At 46.5% G+C, this 22,270-nt stretch overlaps 1 protein-coding gene across 1 annotated transcript in view; it reads left to right on the top strand.

The window, feature by feature from the left end:
* LOC146855445 (stabilin-2-like) overlaps window positions 1-22,270 on the top strand; it is a 1,201,024-nt gene that overhangs the window by 1,167,271 nt on the left and 11,483 nt on the right. Inside the window, 2 exon segments of the mRNA XM_085653243.1 lie at window positions 9,882-9,992; window positions 11,340-11,468. Of these exon segments, the coding sequence (XP_085509369.1) occupies window positions 9,882-9,992; window positions 11,340-11,468 (240 nt within the window).

Consider the following 22,270-nt stretch of genomic DNA (forward strand, 5'->3'; position numbering starts at 1 on the left):
TCCTGTGTGAGTACTGACAAAGCAGTACCTTCGCGTTCTGTAACAAAGAGTGTAAACTGTTCTCTGTAACATGGCGTTGCTAAAACAGGTGCTTGACATAAAGCTTTCTTTAGGCTTTCAAAAGCTTGTGTATGTTCCTGAGTCCAAGGGAGAACAGTCGATGTGGCTGCCTCCTGGGTTGTCAACTGAATGAGTGGTTTTGCTAGAAATGCATATTGCGGGATCCACTGTCTACAATATGAAGTGAGGCCTATGAAAGCCCGTACCTCCTTTTGTGTCTTGGGTATTGGCATGTTAGCTATTAACTGAATGCGGTCTGGTGTAAGCTGCCTTCCCTCCTTGGACAGCGAGTGTCCAAGATAAATAACTCGCTGGACACAGAATTGCAGCTCAGAAGGGGACACCTTGTGCCCCTTTTCGGCTAGAAATTGTAAAACTGTCAGTGATGCTTTTTCACATTCGGGTTCGCTTCGGGCGGTGATCAGCAGATCATCGACGTATTGAAGCAGAGCAGTGTTAACTGGCATGTGGATACTGTCAAGTTCTCGTTTCAGTGCTTGGCTATAGATGCTGGGGCTTTCTGTAAATCCTTGAGGTGCGCGTGAGAATTTAAAGCTGCGTCCATTTAAACTAAATCCGAATAAATATTGGCTTTCCGGATCTATTGGGACGCTGAAAAAGGCATTCTTGAGATCGATTACAGTAAAGAATGTCGCTTCGGAATCAATAGCTGTCAGTAATGACGAGATATCTGGGACCACAGGGAATTGTGGCACAATGCATTTGTTTAACTCGCGCAGATCAATAACCAATCGATAGACTGGCGGTGCCTTCGGGTCTGTTCGTTTGAGAATCGGAATTATTGGTGAATTACATACATTGGAGTCTGTTTCTACAACTACTCCCTGGGTAATGAGCTCGTCAATGATTTGTAGTAAAGCCACTACAGCATCTGGTGGTAACTTGTATTGTCGCATTCGTGGTAGCACCACTCCTGCCTTTAATGTAACTCGATATGGTGTAATATTCATGCAACCAACATCAGTAGGGCCTTGTGCCCATAGACGTGTAGGTAAAGTCTGCAGTCGGGGATCCATGTCTCTAGATACATAGTGACCTTTAAAATCACGTAAAAACAATCTTACTCCTTCCGGAGAACAACATATTATAGCTCCTAGAGCTTTTAATGTTTTTATTCCTAACAGGTTTTCTGGACATGATTTAGTAAGCAATAAATCTGTAGTTCGGGTCAGAGGTCCTATCGTAAGTGGCAGAGGTTGTGACACTTCATTAACAATAGGTTTTCCTGAAAAACCAAGGGAAATATTTTGTGAGCCTGAGAGGGGTGCCCCTGGAACTTCACTACGTTTTATAGTTGTTCGACTTGCCCCTGTATCGAGTAAAAATTTTCTATCTTGACCTAATAATTCACTGTGTACATAAGGTCCTTCTTGATCTACAGGTATCTCGATAAGGGGTAAGTCAACTTCCCTCTCTAGGCTAGTTCATGCGTAACGCTGATACTCAGGATATTCATACTGTGCGGTCTGATACATTTGTCGTGTTGTTGTCTGTGAAGCAGCAACAGGCAACGGTGGTGCAGCTGGCACAAACTGTATTGGCTGTTGTGCGGCTGGCATGGCCTGGGCATGCTGCAGAGCTCCTTGTTCATTCTGATCTTGTCTAAGTGGCCGTGATCTTTCTTGTGTTTTACCTATGGCGATATTATGTTTTAAAACTGGACAATCGTGTACGTAATGACCTGGCTTTTTACAATAATTGCATGTCCCTTTTACAGGTCCTGCTGAATCGGAATGTGTCATACCCTTTTTATGTCCTTCAGCTGGAACTGTCTGGGAAACTAACATTTTCATTTTCGTGTCTTTCATGCGTCTGTGTTCATGTTCTTGTTCCTCTCTAATTCTATTGTGATGGTACTGTAACATTTGTAACATTTGCGATGGAGTGTTACCTTGCCAGGTACTCTCGAATTTTAATACTCTATTCTTTACTGGTGGCAGGGCATTTTCTACTAATTTTGTTACAAACAGATGTGGGTATGATTCGCTACTTGCTTTTATGCCACTATTTATACCAAAACATTTTTCAAATCGGGCATAGTAATCACTAGTGTCTTCATCTTGCTTCTGTTTACAGGCTGAAATTGTACCCCAATCTTCCTTTTTCGTAGTTAATAAACGTGGCAGTACCTGTACTAATAAACCTGGTAATGCCTTAGTTTTATCCCCAAGTCCTGCTCCTGCAGTTCGGGCCTTTTCTTCCGCTTCTAACACTGACCATTCTATCTTTTGGTCTCCTACCTCCCACTCTTTTTCCTTGAGTTTCTCATAAATGCCAGCAGGCATCAATACCTTTAATATTGTCATAATGTCGGGATAGGTATACTCTCCCATGAGTAACATGTCTTTAATTTCTCGGTGAAAACCCGCTGGGTCTTTGTCATGACTGGGTACCACTTTCTTCATTTGTAACAATTCTATTTTCGATATGGGCGTATATACAAATACGCGTTTAAACTCATTGTCCTCGCCCTTTATTGGGTGCACTTCTCGTAAGGGATTCTGTCTATCCATGTGATACGTGGTTCTTTCCTTGACGGGCAATGAAACATGTTCTGAACATACAAAAAGAATATACTGTTTTCTTGATTCTAGAATTTCTTTAATTAATTTAGTACCTGCACCTCTCCATTTATTCATAAGCAATTCAGTCAATATGTCAGGTAAGGGACCAGGGTCCGAACGCTGACTCCGATATAGTATAATGAGTTGTTGAATCATATAAGTCCCAGCTAACCTCTGTTCATCTGGGGTAAGATTCAAGAATGTGCGTACTACTGTATCATCACTATATTTTCCGGGACTGTCCACCCAATGGACAGCTGCCCTGGCTAAATCTTGTTCATCCATAGAATCGAGGAAATGATAACCCCTTCGTTCTCGGAGTAATTTGTCAGCTGTTTGGAACGAATGCTCGTTAGACCTTATATGGACTATGGATGTTGGGAAACCCCTGTTATTGTCTGGACATATCGGGCGTATCGGGTCAATAAGACATCTATTACTATTACAAGATCTTCTTTTACCTACATAGGCTATAGTTTCTGACTGTCCTGTGGGCGGTCCTGACCCTTCTTCCTCGTTTTGTTCGAACTCGTCTATCTCTAATCTCTCTTCGTGTAGGCGTTCTATTTCTTTACGGATCTTTCGGCACATGGCTATTATACAATTTTGTTTATCATGCCTCCCTTCTGATATATTCTGGCTCCATCTTGTAAGAATTTGCATTGCTTCCGGGTCTACCCCCGGTCGGTCTTGATTTCTGATCACACAGTTTATGAGGAAACGTAACAGTTCCCCCTGTATCTCTACTTTCTGGTATTCCATAGCTCTGTTAACACATTCTGGATCTCGCCCTGTTTGGACAAAATGGTATATATTATCTAGATGCGCAGTCATTCCTGGTAACTTCCCTAAATACACTGCGGCTCGTCTGATACGCAATGACGCCAGGGTCATTTCGTCCTCTTTACCGGGCACAGGGTCATATCTGCAATCTATAAGAAGTTCCTTCAACGTACGGGCACTTATGAGTTTGGGTGTACGTGAATGTGCTGACTCTTGAAAAGTAAGTTTATTTATTCTGGGTGGCGTAGAAAAGATATTGGTAGCACCTCCCGTGGCCCCATCTGGGGTGTCGGGTGTGAAAGGATTCGTCGGACGTGACACAGCAACTACAGGTGTGGACACAGCTATAGAAGTAGCTGTAGGAGCGGATGCAGAAACAGATGTGCTTGCCAGAACTTGTGACTCGATTTGTTGCTGTAGGGATACGGGTGCCGGATCTTGGCGTTGGACCTCCCTGGTATGCGGTCTATGCGGGGCGGAATTAGCATATTCGGGAGCTGCGTCATCTAAATATGAGGAAAGAAAAACGTCTTCTGCGGTTCTAGGATGCCCCTTAGGATGTACCTTTATTGGGAACAATGGGGGTGGCAAGTTTTTTGGTATTTCCGGGGTAGCCTTAGGTAATCCTTCGGCCAGAAGGGGATACATACCATTCATAAGGGCATTTCTTTGTCTGTCTACTTGTTCTGTTTTCACTCGGATACCTTCCTCAATTAATAGATTTTCTCGAACTTTATTGGAATTCTCTTTACTCTTCTCTTCCTGTCTACGTGCTTTTTCTGTTCGTCTATGTGATTCTTTACGCCATAATTCAATGGCATCTTTCTGTGACTGTCTGACTTTCCTTTTCCATAACTCTTCTTCTACTTTCATGATGCACTCTGCATCCCAGGTTCCCGCTGTGGGCCACCTCTGACTTTCTGGTAATTCCTTGGTGTAGTCTACCCATAAATCAAGAAATAATATGGCGTCTAGGCCGTGTTTATGATACATGAAGTACCCTGGAGTGTCCCTAGGAGGAATGGGAACGGCTTCTTCGAGTACCCCTTTTCTTGTAGTGATCTGTCTTAGTTTCGAAAAGAACGGCATATTGAGAACTGATCTTATACTTGATTTTGACCAACTGACCTGATACTTGATTTTTGAACAGACTTAATACAATAAACACAATAATGAACAGTCATTCATACCACAATATACAGAACGTACTTAAACACATTTAACATTAAACATTAAACCTTTAACTGAAACAACAATGATGATCGTCTGCATAACTAATCACCAAGCTTAATTCTTTGACAATAACTAGATACTTCGGAATACTTGATATACTGCTAAACAGTACAGATACACTGCTGAAACAGTGCAGACCGGATTTGTGTACCCAAACCCGTCTTGACCGGCACAACCTATGTGCACGTCAGAAATGCCTCCCCAGCAATGGTACTCACCGGGTAGCTTCGGAAACGGAAGGCCTCGGTAACTTGAACTTGAACTGGACTGGACTCGACTCGACTCGTCGGACACTGGGCTTGACTTCGGACTGGTGGGTCTCTGTATACCTCGGATCTTGCTCTCTCAGCTAGGCTCTGGTCGGGATACTTCGCACTTCTCACCGCCTCGTCTGGGTGTTGATCGCAGTCTCAGTCGCCCCCGCTTGACCGGAGGGAGATACAGGAAATCCTGCTGGTACGCGTTATTGTCCGTCCAGCTGTGGCAGGAGACCGGGCCTGCAATGCACCGCCGGCGCGTGAGATGAGAAAGTGTCCCTGTTCGGGCGCCATTCATGTGGTAAATAATTTTCCTTTACCGGGACTGAATTTGATACAGAAACATAATTAAATAGCTCAGTAAAATGAGAGGCAGAATCCGTGGTATTAGAGGTTCGGAACGGGCTTTATTCCAGAGAACGATTATAATCGGTTGCTCCAAGTTCCATCACCACGGAGGTTCAGGAAGTGAAGTACATACATTATTGACATGAAATGACTTTTATAGATCATACATTACAATGAGGCGAATACAGTAGGCGTAACAATTGATAAGGAAAATGACGAATATCATGCGTAACCGCAAATGGGTGTAATAAGGAGTAAAAAGGAACGTAATTGGTTATGATGTCATATATAGGTGGATCTATAAGATAATACTTGGCATAGATGCGCGCGCAGCAGTATGACGTGTGATTGACGTGTAACTAGGGGGTGAAGGGGACTTGACATTTAGCTCCATATGTGGAGACGAAAAGTCTGGAGGGTCAAGTCAACCTAATCCCAAATCATATCTAACATCCTATGTTTAAAGAACTATGTTATCCATAAAGAAGGACTCTCGAACAGAATCTATTCTATACTGACTGTGCGTGCGTGTACAAGCGTCTAAGTGTCTACACTAAATGCGAGGGCAGGAATCTTCCATAGTAACAGGACTATGAATTACTTGCATAAGGGCAGAGAAGCCGGGCTTTTTTGCTCGGTGGCCGGGAGAATGTTTATTTAAACTACTAGGCAGGAATGCATCGGCTGAGGGGGAAGCAGATAACTCGAAGGTGAAATACAGTTCTTGGCAGAGAATAGGCTGATGTCAGGCTTCGTGAGCCGCGCAGAGAATGAGACAAAGTTCATGGTCACAGATGCAGGCTCAGACTGGAGCTTTCAGAGGCAGAAGGCAAAAAGAGTTTGACGACAGAATCAGGGCCTACTTGCCTGGACTGTAAAATGGCATAAGTGAACCATATAAAGGCGGTGGCCTTTCGTACTTAGGAATGGAATATCCGGCCTATTCATGGCGGATCTGACAGAGGACATGTTGACGGTGGACGCACATGTATTTGCGTCTTCATAACTGGAACTGGAGGGAACATACATGTACTTGTAACATGCACATAGAACCGTTGGGGTCCAAGATAGGGGACATAACTGACCAGAAAAATCCATATTTCCACAATAGCGCCTAGAGCGTCTTTCCTTGTCTTTCCTTGTGGAGTAGTTAATTATGCTGCTAGCACCACCACCTTCGGCCTCGTATGTCATATTACAAGCGGCTGCAGTATTACCCCTAATCACCCCTTACTTTGCTTATCTCCGAGGGCAGCAGCACTAGCACTGTCCCAAAGCAAAAGAAAGGCAACACACATCTACACACCCATGTCAGTCGGAAAAGGATATTTAACATAGCATTGCAGAATATAAAGAAATAGAGCCAGCCACATTACATGTAAACAAGTTCTGAACTTGAGTTTGGGGAAGTGAAGAGCAAGCTTAAAGGAAACTCAACTGAACTCACCCACTTTTAAACGACGGTGTTCGGTTTGGACAGGCCTAGACCCACGTCTTGTAGTTGTAACAGGCACTGGTCAGATTCTATCCTTCTCCATATGTAGAGAAGTCAGTGGCTCACTGAGCACATATTCTAAAAAGGCCGCTGCTCAGAGGGGCCTAGATGCACTGCAGATTTGGTAGAAGGCGCAGAATCCCATCCAGCCGTGGCGAAGAAGGTGGCCAAGAAGCCAGAATTTCTAGCAGCCCTGCAGTAGAGAAAGAAGGGGGCAGGGCAGGCCGCTAGATCCCATTTGTATTGCATGCAGCAAATGGTAGTAAAGGAGAAGAAGCAATGCTGTGGGCTATAGTCCTGCAGGCTGTTGCACTGCAGCGCTACACTCGAGGGAGCTATCGGGAAGCGTTGCTGCTAATGCGGCTGCCCGAGGCCACAGCATGGGGCCACTCAGGAGGACAGCCCTCTAGTAGCATTGGGCTTCCCCTCCAGGGTCGCAGGCATGCCTCGTCATGTCCGGTGCGCCAGGCAGGGTGAGGGGTACATAAGTCCCCCTCACCGGGTTTTCTCTCTCTTGCTGCGCCGGACACGCCACGGACGCCAGGGAGCTGGACACACGGCACATAGGGGTGCCAGAGCCTAACCCCAGGAGCCTCATGGGAGGTTCCTGGAATCTGTGTCGACGCCCCGTTAGTCCTTCGGGCGATTGTGAGCCTGAGCAACCGGGGGCTTGCTCTGAAAGGGGCGTGAGTACAAGGGACCAATGGTCATGTGATCCGGGAAGGGGATCACCAGAAGGTGCAGTACAAAGGTGGTTCGCCACGGTGCTGCTTGGCTCATCAGGCGGGCAGGTGGCCAGAATGCTGCCTGCCCTTGGATTGCCCGTAAACTAACCCACCAGATTACATAACGTTGTATGTATTAAACCTGCAGCAGTTTTTCCCAAGTCTAAACTTGTGTGGTGTGTATTTATTTGCTGGCATATTATGCTAAGGGGGGGAGCTTTGCCATGATGGTGCTATGCTGTTTGGACTGGGAGCAGAGTAAACACAGCCACCCTGAGGCTGATAGAGGCTGCTGTAATGCTCCACAGCTCGTAGTTGCCAACTCGCCACTTGCCACCAGTCTCTGGAAACATTCACAAGGGGGTAGGCATTGTTTTGCTACCGCGGCGCTGACAAACTCCTGCGCTGCATTCTTGGACGCAAGCTGTTTGCACAGTCGGTAAGTGCTTCTGCAAAACGAGGCCTGAAAGTGAAACACCCAGTCAATCGGCATTCAAGCGTATCTAAAAAGAGGCTTGAGATGTAGGATTCAAATAATAAACGTGTCAGGATTCAGAACGAGGCTGCGTTTCAATCTTCGTTCTGAATGCTGACACATTTATTATCTGAATCCTGCTTCTTAAGCTGCTTTTGATAACTTGCAGGTCGCTTGTCTGGGTGGTGTGTGTTCAGGGCCTGGGGTGGTGCGGCGCTAAACTCCGCTAAGCAAGAGCTCAAGGAGTTTTTCTAGAACTCTGCTCTCCAAATGGAGTGACAAAAACTCTGTGAAATCCGCCGGCATAGCGGAGTTTACTGCCCACACTTACTCTAGACAGTTGAGGTGTGTCCTGCCTTTCGTGGGTGACTCACAGCCAGGCTGAATAGACCTTTCTGCATTTAAAGTGGTGGGAGTTGTTTTCATGAGCACCTGAATAGACTGTCTGCTCTGCACCATGCTGTCTCCCACTCCTGTAGTGAAGTTGGTCCACGGAGGACAGAACTGGATTTTACTGAGCTCAGAGACTCTGGAAACAAAGACCAGAAAGAGAAAATGGGGTATAAGTTTTGGACCTAAAACCCCAGAACTTTAGATCATTTCTGGAACTAAGAGGACCGTACCAAGAAGAAGAGCTGAAGAGATGCCAGGTGGAGTACTGCCCTTTTGCTGTGTGTTGCTTTGTTAGGTTGGCCTGCAGTTGCTGCTTCTGTCTGTGGGCAGAGGAAAGGACTGAAACTTTTCCCCTGCTTTGTTATCGTGCTGAAAAAAGATCTCCAAGGGCTTGAAGTAGAGCTTGCCTCCTGTTCTGAAGTCTCTGGGACACAGACTTCAGCACTAAATTGCTGTGAGTTCTGACCTGCATTGTGGTGCCAACTCAAGTTCTGGGCCCTTGGAGGTTGTTCCTGCTGAAAAGAACTAAAGAAACCTGAAAATCTATACATCACCATTCCAGCGGCTGTTTTTCCAATGTATCACCGCCATGCGGGAAATATTTCTACGCACCGCCGTAGTGTGGCCGAAGCAGCGCCTGAAAAATCTGCTGCACGCAGAGTCCAGTGCATCAGGCCCAGAAGTCCGAGATCACCGCACCAACTCCAGCACAGGCCCTGCTGATGCATCATGGAACGCTGGCTAAAAGAAATCAATGCAACGCCTGTTTTGCCGCGCATCCAGATTTGCACGCATCACACCTCTGTGGCAAGTTTTCCAATGCCTTACCAGCAGACCAGAATCATCTTGGAATCGACGTATAACTTCCCCTTACAGTCCGGACTCGATGCAACACTTTTTCTGCGTGCAGCAGAACTGACGCATCGCCTTCCCGAGGCCTCAGGACCCGAAGCATCGCTGTGTTTTTCAACATGTCCCTTCTCTGCGGCTGTTTGGCCTTGTAATTTTGACGCATCTGAAGGTACATTTTGTAAAATCACGCATCCATAGATGTCTATGGACCAAATTGCTTGAAACCTTTTCAAAGTGATATTTTAATATATGTATGTTGGATTTTTGTTGTTTTGGTCTTGTTTGGTTTCGATAAAGATACTTTATTTTTATAAACTGGTGTGGTGTCCATTTGTGGTGTTTTCACTGTGTTACTGTGTGTTTGAGTGCAAATACTTTACACATTACCTTTGGGATGAGCCTGTTTGTTTATGCCAAGCAACAAAGGGGGTGAGCAAGGGTTATCCAGAGTGTGTAACTCCCTTATCCTGAATAGAAGGAAGTGTTCCTACTTGGACAGGGTGCAAGCCACTGCCAACTAGAGACCCTCAAATCTAACAGTATGGTAGAATGGTGTGAGAGAAACAAGTGAAAGGCTAAAGGTGTTGTACTCACAAGCCCCAAATATACAATACAGATCAGACTTGCATGAGAATATTTGCAAGAAAAACACACTTTTTTCTTTTCATTTACTAGAATGAGACCCGCTTGGTGGATGGAAGAGCCATCATTCAATGGGATTTAGTTGCTTCAAATGGAATAATCCACATCATTTCCGGGCCTTTGAGAGCTCCACCTGTGCCAGTCGTAAGTCTTTTATTTCCTCTGAATAACACTCGCGGTAGAATTCACATTCTGTGATATATCCCTTGCTTCTGTTTAGTTGCAAACGATTATGGATAGTCATGTATAAGTGCTCTTGTTAAAGTCCATTGTGAAGAAGTTGAGCAGTCCAGTGTTAAGTCACTTGTAAATACGTTTTTATTTTGTCGAGCATCTACAGCTAGTTGCTTCTGCAGTTCTTAGACCGGGCAGTCATCCTAAAAACTCTAGAGAAAATGAAAATAACGTAGAATTAGCATACAGCTAGATACAATATGAAATCGGGCCCCTGCTTCTGCAATTGTGTCCGTTAACATGATAAGAGAGCTCTTTGTTAGGTATTCTGATAGCAGGGCGTGACCATCGCAGACCAATCCTTGTCTAGCAAGGAGACAGACACTGTGTGGGGAAATTCTCATTAGTACAGAATGACCCATAGACCCCTCACCCTCAACCCAACAATGTGAGGTGTGAACTTGGAACAAGATACTCCATTATCTAAATGGAGGAAACTTACATGAATTATAAACCCCATGCGTCTTCTACACCAGGTACATTGCTGGCCCATCTGATGGGCAGCTCCTCTCAATTTATTCAATTTCCAAGCATTGAGAGATGGGACTCTGTGGTACAATGCCAGTCGACAGGGATTGTCATGAAAACTATTAGCAATAGCTGCCTGAACTATAAGCACAATACAAGAGTTTGTAATGTGACACTTCAGACCATATCCATGGCACACAAAGGAAAACTCTTGGCTGAAACTGTGTAAAATCCTCAATTACTAAACACACTTTCTTCTTTCAACTGGAGATGTTCAGCTGAAGCATGATTTGCATGTGAGATAAAGAGACAGAGAGTACTCAATAAGTGAGCTGTTAAGAAGCATGGGTCTTCACCATGGTGTGTTTACGCATGCCCCAGCCTGCCCCTCAGTTTTTCGCTATTGCAACAAGGACTCTTCCTGAGATAGTCTTCATGAGGACAAAGACCTTTCAAGAGGGGCTTAGTACATCATGCCCTGAGCTCCAGGTTTATCAGTGGTTACCTTCAGAGATCTGCATCTTCTGCCAAGATGGAGTCCTGTCTATGTCCATCTGTGATCACGCATTATTAGCAATATATAGATGGATCAACAAACATCTGTCTATTTCATAGCATGCAACCTTCTAAGAATTGCAAGTGTAATGGGACATTGTTTGCATAAGTTTGAATGTGTTATTTCCAGTTTAATGGATCAATCAGGAATGAATTCAGGAGTCCCGGTTATATAGCAAATGCGAGCATGCATTGTGTCCTCGGATTCTAACAATCTCTATTGCTTTTGATCAGGCTGCTGTGCATGCTGGAGTTGGAGCAGAAATATTCTTCATAATACTCGCAGTGATTGGACTTATCACATTTGCTGGGTACTCATTCCATAAATACAGTAAAGGACGCATCCGCTTTCAGAAGTTCACGGTATGAGCATTTGATATCAAAATGGAATTTTCTAAATTGTAAATATTTCTTTGTGTACTTACCTTCTCAGCTCTGTCTGTGGTGCCATATTTTCTGTTTTTCCCCAAACCCTGCCCTTTTCTTCTCCCTCTTCTTGCATACTACTCTATCACCTTTGTCATTTTCATTCTTTCACTTGGTTTTTCATTTATTATATCATTCTCCCTCACACCCCCCTCCTTGCCATTCTTACTCGCCTTATCTCAGCCATACCCTCCTTTCTACACCCTATTTCTTTATTCCACTCTTTCTATTACTCAGCATTCCCTCCTTTTGTTTATTTGTTTTCCTTTCTCTTTCTAACTTGCTCCTTATCCCAGTCATTCCCATTGTCTCTTCCTTTCTGTCTTTCTCCATCTTGACCCTCTCCCTGTCTTCCATATTGGCCACCTAAAGCTGGCTCCATGAAATACTCTATCCCTCCATCTTCTGAGATATAAACTTTGTGGGGAAGAATTTTCCTTCCTAAAGCTCCTATCTCATTTTCTCTACTTCTCTGCTGCCCCCTTAGTGTGGCACAAGCATTCCTATTGCATCGCCTCTGCCTCTCTCACACGTGTAGGCTCTTACTTCCCACCTCTTCGCACCCATGTTCCCCTTCCACTATGCTTCTCTCTCTCTCTCTCTCTATGCCTCATTTCCTGAGTACGTATTCTCGCATTCTTAATGCCCTGCGCTGTGAACCATCTCCATTCTGCAGTCATATGGTGGCTTTTTTAATAGGATCCGTTTTGACCTCGAGGAGTCTTAAGGCAGCTCCCGGGTATCAATAACCTGGCAAGTGAACTGTACCTGCTCAGTACTTCAAATGCAGTAAAAAGCTAAAAGAAGAATGGATATATCCTTATTGTTCTACAAAAAGGAACGCGAAACGCCTGGCGTGTCGCACTTTGATTCAAATTCCCTCTCTCACTGATACATGTGACCCTCTGATTTTTACAGGGGTCAGTGCTAACACCCAGTGCTCACTGTGGACATGGCACTAATGCCGAGCATGAGCACGGCTCCTCAATGTTTATTTTTACTCTTTGGAGATTTGCAAAATAACGAATTTGAAGTGCTTTAAATACTGAGGGTGAGCTGTTTTGTACCCATCATTGGGACGTCTTCTAAAGTTCTCTGCTTGGCTCTGTCCCTCCACCACAGGCTGTGCAGATAACCAATAAAGATGGATGACTTCAGTGCCCACCCCACACCCTTGACACTTTTGGGGATACCAGCAGAATGCAGCACACATAGAAGTAGCAAATTATCATTATTTAATGATTGTTTATGTGCAGGAAGGGACATCTTCCTGCACATAATCAATCATTTATGGCCTTTTACTCATTCTATGTGTGCTACAGAATGCAGCATACATTGAAAAATCAAAAACGAGGAGAAATAAAAGTATTTCTACTCGTTTCGCCATTCTATTGCCTGCTCTTGCATGGCGTTAGTTTTAGGCGTTGCCTCCGATTTACACATCCTTGTAAATCTGGGGCAGCGCCCAAAGCAATGGGTGTTGCGGTGGAACGCCCACAGCAACACTCATTGCATGCCCCTTTCGCGCTTAGTGATGGGTGTAAAGGGACCTTATTTACAAGGGCCTTAAGCCACATAAACCAATTATACAGAGACTAGCAACAATAGTTTATTACTGTTTATATAACTGCAGCAACAGCTGCAGGGACTTGGAAAATCATCTCTGAAGGGCTTCTATTTCAGCATTATCAGGGAACGTCGTTTCTGGATAGAAATATAGGTTTATCATACTTAGTTCTGCAGATATGAAATTCTCCTACCTAGTGTAGCATTAGATGAACACTCAAAATATAAAAGGGGAGAGGCGTGGCCTTGCAGTCTAAGATAGGTTTGTCTATCATTAATACCAGTGGCGGCTGGTGACATTTGAAAGTGGTGAGGCGTAAAGTTATCATGGTAGTGCACTGAGGCGAGCGAGCGAGCCCTAACAACTCCTCCGAGAAAATTTTGAAAAAAGAGTGGATAAATGGAGCATTTTCAAGCAAATTTGAGGAAGCAGGAAGGTTGATAAAGCACTTGCGAAAGTATTATGACAGGATCTGTAATAACATCCTTATATCCATCAACTTTACCCCAACACAAGTACAAACACACACTCAAACTCTTTCAAGTACACACATAAAGCACGAGTCACAAACATTTGTTTAGGCTTAAAGACCTATAAACAAAAAAGTATACAGAGACCGCTGCAGCTGCAAGCAGACGTGAAATACTCGATTTACTCGCAGCCAGACATACTGGGCCCGGTGCCACCTCATAAGCACCCCTGGTCACACCTTCCCCTTTCTGGGAGCTTCCAGGAGACGAAATCAAGGAGAAATTTAAAAAACAAATTGTTTCGGGGTTCTCATAAGTGCTGCATAAGGGGTTAAAATGTTAAAGACATTCTTCTAAATGCTGGTCTGATTTGTAATATCTCTTAGACTGATATCAGTACAGTAGCCATCCCAGTATCTTGGAAAGGAAGACTGTTTTGAGGAAGGCAGTGCCTTCCAATTAGAACTTTTGTGTTATGTTATTTATAGAATATCCCAAATCGTGGAATCCTAATAAACATCAGCCACAATTTGTATTAAAAATGCTTCATAATATGTAATTGACTCATTTCATTTCTGTTCTGATTCAGAATAGCTGATCTATAAAAAAAAACTGCCAACACTTGTTTCACAAAAAGTCAACTTAGGGCTCACTTATTTCTTCTTCAAACATATTGTGTTTCCAACATAAGAGTTATCTGTTCGCGTTCCAGAATAGCTTTAAATTGAGAAATGTATTTGCTTTGAGAACTTTTGCCCGTCCCTGGCCTGTGCTAATACAAGTTATAGGCAATAACTTCTGGCACGAGTCGAGGGGTCATATGCTCTGCAAATGGAAGCCTTATGGCAGAATGACTAGAAAACATTGCACAACTTGTGTATATTCTAAAAGTTCAAATCCAGGTCTATTGCAAGCTTTTACTTCCCCACTGCATGTAATGTTTATTTTCTCCACACCTGAATACCTATTAGGCTACTTTCAACATTTGTTTCGTTGAGACAAGAATGGCCTCTCAGGAAAGCATGTCTGGCACAGCCTCGTGCCCTTCCCTGCATGTCGATTTAACGTAAACTTTATTTATGTGTACAAATAATGATGTTTTCCGAGTTGGTTACTTAAACATACTGTCCAACTTGTTAATAAAGGCACAGTGTGGAAAAAACAGAAAGCTTAGGTTTTTATATTCTTAACAAACAATACTCGGTAAAACCATCAAAACGTGGGTTTTGGAATATTGTAGCAAGTCAGACCAGATCTTGCATTTCACTGAAGCAAAAAGCAACAGCTCTTAATTGGGCACCATCACATGAATTGTCAATATCTGAGCAGACGCTGCAAATAACTGCGTAAAGTTCAAATTAGATAGTACAGGCCAGGGTAAATGTTTATGCGCAATGGGAAAATGCTCATATGCCGTTATAGGTTGCAATGTGATATAATCCCTACTCAAACAAATCAAAAAAACTCAAACTAATTTGAATGCAGTGATTTTACAGGGACCCTCCAGGGACAACCACAGATACCCATCGAGAGTCATTAACAGCAGCATCAAAACATGACTTTGAGCTTGGGCACTTTTGAAACCGGCCGGCCTTACTTTGAACAGGCACGTTGTAGTAGCTTCACTTGCAACTCTGCCAGCTTTGTGCAGTCGCGGCTCGCGCGGGGGGGGGGGGGTCGCGCACGGGGGGGGGAATGAAATATATATATTTTTTTTAACTTACCTCACAGCCGGTCCACGGGTCCACGCCACCTCGCTCTCAGACCTCTGATACCCTGGCGCCTTCACTAACGGTACTGGAGGTGGGGCCCGCCGCCTGCCCATTAGGAGACCGAGGGGCTCCTAATGGGCATGCGCATGGCAGTAAAAACACAAGTACGCATGACTGGGCACGGAGTAAAAATTAATCTCCATGCCCACTCATGCGCACTTGTGCTGCCTTTCCCTGGCTTGTGACCATGCATGTCAGTCAACATGACGCCGGACCGCCCACGGTCCGACGTCATGCTGACTGACATGCATTGTCAGTTAGTTCTCCCCACCCTCGGCGTCTCTGAACTTAAGTAAACTAAGTTCAGAGACACCGACGGAGCTGCGGGCGCGGGCGGGTGCGCGGGGCGGGGGGGCTACACCCCAATGGACGATCCACGCCTGATTAATATTCCCAGAGCATCATTTTAATAAGAAACAAACTGTCAAATCAGTGCCAATCCGCTCCTGCAGCTCTCTATGGCAGCCGTTCTGTTGAATCCTGGTCAGGGCAGCGGAGGGTTTTGTGGACGCAGTGAAGGTGCATTTACAATCCTAACTTCAGTCTTAGAAAATAGGGTGAAAGTGCAACTTTCCCCAAAATTTTACAGGAGACATATTTACTATTCTAACTCCAGCCCTGAATCCTTAGAAGGAATGTTAAACATTCCCAAGTACTTTTGTTTTAAAAAAAAGTGATGAAAAGTTGTAATTTCACATTGCTGAGAAATGCTGCCCTGAACGCACAGCTCAAGGTAAAGACGTCAATGAGGTGATGTAACCAAGGAAAGAAGCGAGCCCCTCTGGCAACATGACCCTGAACTGAGATGTCCTTTATATCCGGTTGTGGAGAGGAACTGACCAGTGGCTGGGGTCTGACTGTCAGATCTTGTCAGCCAGGGACGGTGCAGTCTCTCCACTCACTGGGGTTCTGGTTGGCAGCTGTTCAGGAGCGGGCATCAGACAGGGCAGAGGATTGCCACATTCCTGCCCACCCACTAAAAGTGATCTGCGGCTCTGAGGATCAGGAACAGATCTTGGGGAGTGACAGATACAGCTGCTGGAGTGCCATGAACACACTGGCGTGTGAGGGCATCCAACCTGAGTGGATGAAGGGGGGGTGGTTTTACCATGTGGAAAGAGGTGGCAGACTGAGGCAGGTGTGGTGGTTCACGTCTATCGCAGTGGTGCCTAAGAGAATCCTGGGTAAGAGGAGCACAGCAATGTGGGCCCATATAGATCATTTTTTTACATTGTGCGGCACAGTGAGTTCCCTTGCTGTGCGAGAGGGGAAAGGGCAGGAATGCGCCTTATTTAACATAACATGTAGCCTTCTTACCGTTCACCAGTGATGGCGCACTTTTGGCTGCATAGCGCCAACACAGGCACCCTTGTGTCAAGGTTGAAGGGTGCCTGCGTTGTAGGTAAAATTGTTTTTGTGCAGGAAGGTAGACCTTCCTGCACAAAAACAACCCTGAGAGGCATTTTCTTCTTTCTATGTGTGCTGCAGAATACAGCACACGGAGAGAGAGTAAAAATCAAGGAGAAATAAAGATATTTCTCCTCATTACATCTCACCTTGGGAGGTGTAGCATTTTGATGCATTCCCAGGTCTACCACTAATGGTAAATCTGGGAATGCGTCAAAATCCATGGTGTATGCGTGGAAACACCCACGCTTCACCCATGGAACGCCTCCCTGTGGCAGAATAATGCAAGTCAGCGATTTGCCCTGCCTTGTGTAACTCTAGGTTTATGAAGCCATGCAGGGCCACGCTAGGTAGCCTTCTGTGGCTTCATAAATCTCATGTAGGTGTTGTCGCCTTTGCGCCCCCTCGCGTGGTGCAAGGGCTACACAAAACCTTGATAATCTGGCCCTTGGCCTCCAGGAGATTTAATGTATTCTGTATCAATGTTCTCAATGCCAAGAGATTTGATCATCCCAAGGCATGTCCAAAGGGTGCGAGACAATAGACTTGGCCTCCAATATGTGTGTAGGGCACTGTATATATTATTAGGACTTTTACCCCAGTTCCCTTTTCTGTGTCTCTAAGGATAAGCACCATATATTAATTATTATATCAGACGATCGTGTTTCACATTATGTAATCAGTTACTACTATTTGTTATGCCAAGCTTATAGTAAGTGTACATCAAATTATGGTGGCAGTTTATGAGTTGAGGCTTTAAGGAAAAGTGTGTGTGGCTAGGATTTGACTATCAATGGAGGGAAATGGAAAAGTGTGGGGAAAGAGATGAACACAAAATCAGAAGTACAGATGTCTTACAGAGGAAAGAAGTCATGAAAGCTTGGGGAGAGAGCGAGTTAATAAGACTGTAGTCTCTCATGATTTTAGTACTTGAAAGCTAAATTTCAATACAAGAAATGTCATTAAGTAATGTATCTGCAAGCCGTTGACGTTGAGTTGAACTCTTGGAGAGAGTTACTGCAAAAGACATTGTAGGCTTCGAATATAGCTAGAGGTTGCTTTTTAGTCTAGGGTATTTATAGGGGTTAAGGCTGCCAATCTTCTGAAAATGTTCCTTTTCTCTGAGGGCTAGACTATCCACAGGCCTCGGAGAACTGTGCATCTGCATCATGCTTACTCCTTTGGAGTACATTTTTCCGTGTGGATGAATTCCCTTCAGTCTCTCCAGCCCCCGCTGCCTTCCCCTAAAAGAGGGGTGCTTGAGATACTTACTCTACCTATATACACATTTACTCCAAATTTTGTATGTGCATTTGTGGTGGAAACATGCGTTTGGAACATAATTCACTGCCCAACATTTATGAATTTAGTTGTTTGCAAATTTCCCAATGACCACTGGCCTAACCTCCCATTTTCACCCCCTTTTTCAGATTTAGGACTTTAGAAGATGTAAATGACTTAAGATCCAAACAAAATTATTTATAAAAAAATACTAAAAATATGCTAATTACAAGCTTATAAGGGGTTTAAAGTAAAACGTGGAGAGAGAAGAATACAAATGGAAAGTCAATAAGGTATTTTCTTGTTGTAAAAGTCAATGGGAGCCGGGGGCGCTAGAGGGCGCCAGACCGACATGGCCGCACATCGGTGAGGCTCTCGCCAGCCGGGCATTTCAACGATCCGTAAAATCCATCCTTAACCCTGGAAACTGGAAGCTGACTCATGTCGAGTGTTCCGCAGGGGCAGAAGCACATTTGTGGCGAGTTTTGAGCAAATTGGATCGGAGACGAGGGAGATATTGGCCCTATCGTATCCTGCGGGCGGCGCTGAAGCCCTCCGACGCGAGGAAGACGGTGTGCGTGTGCACGCGAAGCCGGGGCTCGGGCGCGGTCGTTGGGCCGCGAGACGCGGCCTTTGTCGGAGCGGACTGGAGGAGGCGATCGACATATCAGGACTGCCTGCGGCGGTGGCGGATCGCCCGGAGTGCCGGTAAGACAGAGGTGGATGCGGGCTGCAGTGGTGATTTAAGCTGAGTGATGATACTTGCACGGCTGCCCTAAGCCCCTGAGACCAGAGAAGTAGGCCTCCGTACACTGCATCGCCCTGGGAGGCCTCTGAGCGAGCGAGGGGCGGAGATTTCCTGTAGCCTGCACCCCCTAAGATCAGAGTGGGGGATACCCACTATTGCTGCCGCGGTGCGCCCGACCCACAGGGAATCTGCCAGGAGAGGGGACCCCGCTGGGGGAGGGTCTCACAGGCACCTGCCGGCCTCCTGATAACTACTGAGGGCCTGAGGAGCGGGGCGCTGCTGGCCTGCGACAAGAGTGTCCTCCGCGGGGGTGGGAGTGCTCCCCCGAGTAGCCATCATGGACCACGATGCGCTGGGAGGAGTGCGACACACGAGGCTGACGGGGGATGGTCCTCCCGCGGTGCTGTATGGATAATTGCCGCTGAGCCACTACTTGCCTCGTTGAGTGGACACTGGCGGGGCTGCTACCGCAAATTAAATCTGGCTTTTAAGGGTCGATATTGCAGCTAGTGCTTTGCTGGGAGTGGCTCCCCCCCCCCCCTGAGTATACAGGGCCATCCACATCGCTGAGGACGAAGAGGGCTGTCGGCGGAATTTGCATTGGGCCGCAGGCCTAGTCACACATCATATCACACGCCTTACTCTAGCTGCTCTGGAGGGAGCGTTCCGCTCTGGTATTCCTGCGTGGAGGGCTGGTTCGTATGGTTTACCATAATGGGGAAGACAGATACTAAGCAATCCCGGCTTCCTTTTGAGACCCAAAAGAAAAAAGCCCGTGCCCCGCCGACGGGGGATTGTGACTCGGAGGGGGGAGACGCCGAGGAGGTAGATTGGAAGGCGCTCCTATTAAACATGCAAACTAGCCTTACCTCCATTGACTCAAAGATTGACAATATGTTTAGGCGGCTGGACTCTGTAGTACATCGTCTCGACCAACAAGAGGAACGCGTTAAGGAGTCGGAGCAACGAATCTCGGGGCTGGAGGATGGGGCGTCGGCCACTGCAAGTACTGCATCGCAGATGGAGCGATTGCTGAAGGTGATTGCCGACAAGAATGAAGATTTGGAAGCGCGATCGCGCCGAAATCACGTGCGCCTTATTGGACTGGCAGAATCCACCGTCGTGGGCAAAATGGAACTCTTCATGGAAAAGCTGTTGTCTGACCTCTTTGGCGCGAAGGCCTTCTCCCCACACCTGATGGTGGAGCGGGCTCACCGCACCCTAGGCCCTCGCCCCATACCCGGAGCCCCTCCGAGACCAATCATCATCCGCTTTCTGAATTATAGAGACCGCGATACTCTACTTCGATTGGCCCGGGAGAAGCAACCTGTCCATTTTGAAAATACCACGCTATCGTTCTTCCGTGACTTCACACAGTTGGTACAGGAGGCATGCCGTAAATTTGGGGCAGTCAAGAAACGATTAATTCAAAATGGTATTCAATATTCCATGCTGTACCCGGCACGCCTACGGGTGGTCCACCATGGCAAGCCACACATATTCCAGAACCCATCTCAAGTGGAACTCTTCCTAAAAGACCAAAAACGCCCTCATGAGGCTGCCCGAACAACGCCGGAGAGGGCTGGCTCCCGCTCGCCCACCTCGGCTCTGGACTGACTGGGGGATGTATAGCTGCTATTCTTGTTCTTCATTACACTGATATGGTATAGCAATGCTTAGCTTTTACCGCATGGCGGGCCTTACTGCTCGCAATTTATTCTGCTCTGTGCCCCGACCTAGGGTTGATAGCCTGCCGATTGATGGGCTCGCTTGTTTTCAGGGTCCCCCTGCTGACGTTTAACATGATCTTGCCCTGGCACTTCCTTCCCCCTCCCGCGCAGTCCGCTGCTACTGACCCAAGCGGGCAGCGGGTGAAATATTGGGGGAGTTGGATGGCGGGCCTGGACCCCTAGTGTTCCCCAATTGGGTATTCCCCAAAAGGATAATGATTTGGAATGTTGTGTTGATATAGGGTGGGGGGGATGCCCGGCATGATTGGGATGTCGGTGTGGGTGGGGGGGTGGTATTCAAGGGGTTGTTTATGTCTTGTTTGAACGCAGCATGGATACTGTCACACTGCATAGTGCCGACACACCTTATGTAACCTTCGCAATACAATGGCACCGGGGCAGACGTGGTTCTGTGCCATCCATGACCTGTTATTTCTCTAGCTGTGGACATGAGCCAAACCGGGAACCTTGATAGTAATGTGGGGGGCCTTATATCTGCTATTACTTGGAATGTTAGAGGTCTGGGGGACCCGCGGAAGAGGAGACAGATCTTGGGGGCATTGGGCAGATTAAATGTCCATATCGTATTCTTGCAGGAGACCCATATGGATCCCCAACGCAGAGGCGGCTTTGCCGCCCGGTGGGCGGCGCATTCGGTCTTCGCATCATACTCGTCTTATGCGAGAGGCACGGCTATTTTGATAAAAAAGAGTGTCCCCTATACACCCATGGGAGACGCAGCCGACCGGGAGGGACGGTATTGTATAACTTGGGGAAGGATGGGTGCTGACACCATAACCTTAGCATGCTCCTATGGCCCCAATTGTGATGACCCAAGTAGCTTCATTGCCCTCTGGAACAAGATCAGGGAGGTGGGATCGACACATCTCATATGGGGAGGGGACTTCAATGATGTGCTTAACCCGGCCTTGGATAGGTCCAACCCTTCTACACAACACTACACCAACACCCACAGATACCTGCGGGACATTTGCGACACTCAGGAGGTCGTGGATACATGGTGCCACTTGCACCCAACTAGTATGGAGGGCACGCATTGGAACTCGGCTCACGCCACTTGGGCTAGACTAGACTACATCTTGGTGTCTCGGGGGTTGGCCCCCTCCATAGCTGCGGCACAGCATGTGGGTCGCACGTTCTCTGACCACTCCCCGGTGCTGACCAGGTTCCGTTTACCAGACATACTGGGGAGACCCCCCTCCTGGCGCCTCCAACCCAACATACTACGTGATGAGCTATTCCGTTCTGAACTGCGCGAAGACATTGAAGATTTTCTTTCACATAACAAGGGGTCAGTGGAGCGGGTGGCCACAATGTGGGAGGCACTAAAGGTCACAGTGCGAGGCATTTGTATCTCTAAAGGCTCCGGTGTATTGCGGGCCTTACGCAATACACTTCATACATTGGAAAACACACTGCGTACACTAGAAACTCAGCCGGACTATGCCGCTGACTCCGCCGCCCAGGCGCGGTACCGAGAGGCGCTGTCTGAGTATACTTCCACCGCTGACAGAGAGGTAAAATTCCGAGGTTAACACTTCAGGGCTAGGGCCTACGGGGAGGGAGTGCGACCCGGGAGGTTCTTAGCGGGAGTGGTTCGCCCCCAGCGTGGCTCAAATTTCATATTGGAGCTGGAGGGAGACGGAGGGGTACCCGTACGAGACACACGATCGATCCTGGCCGCTTTCATTGAACACTATTCTGCACTCTACTCTACTACTAGAGTGGGGGACCTGGATATGG

This window comes from Triturus cristatus, chromosome 4_1 (genome assembly GCF_964204655.1).
Source record: "Triturus cristatus chromosome 4_1, aTriCri1.1, whole genome shotgun sequence".
In the NCBI taxonomy this organism is placed as follows: domain Eukaryota; kingdom Metazoa; phylum Chordata; class Amphibia; order Caudata; family Salamandridae; genus Triturus; species Triturus cristatus.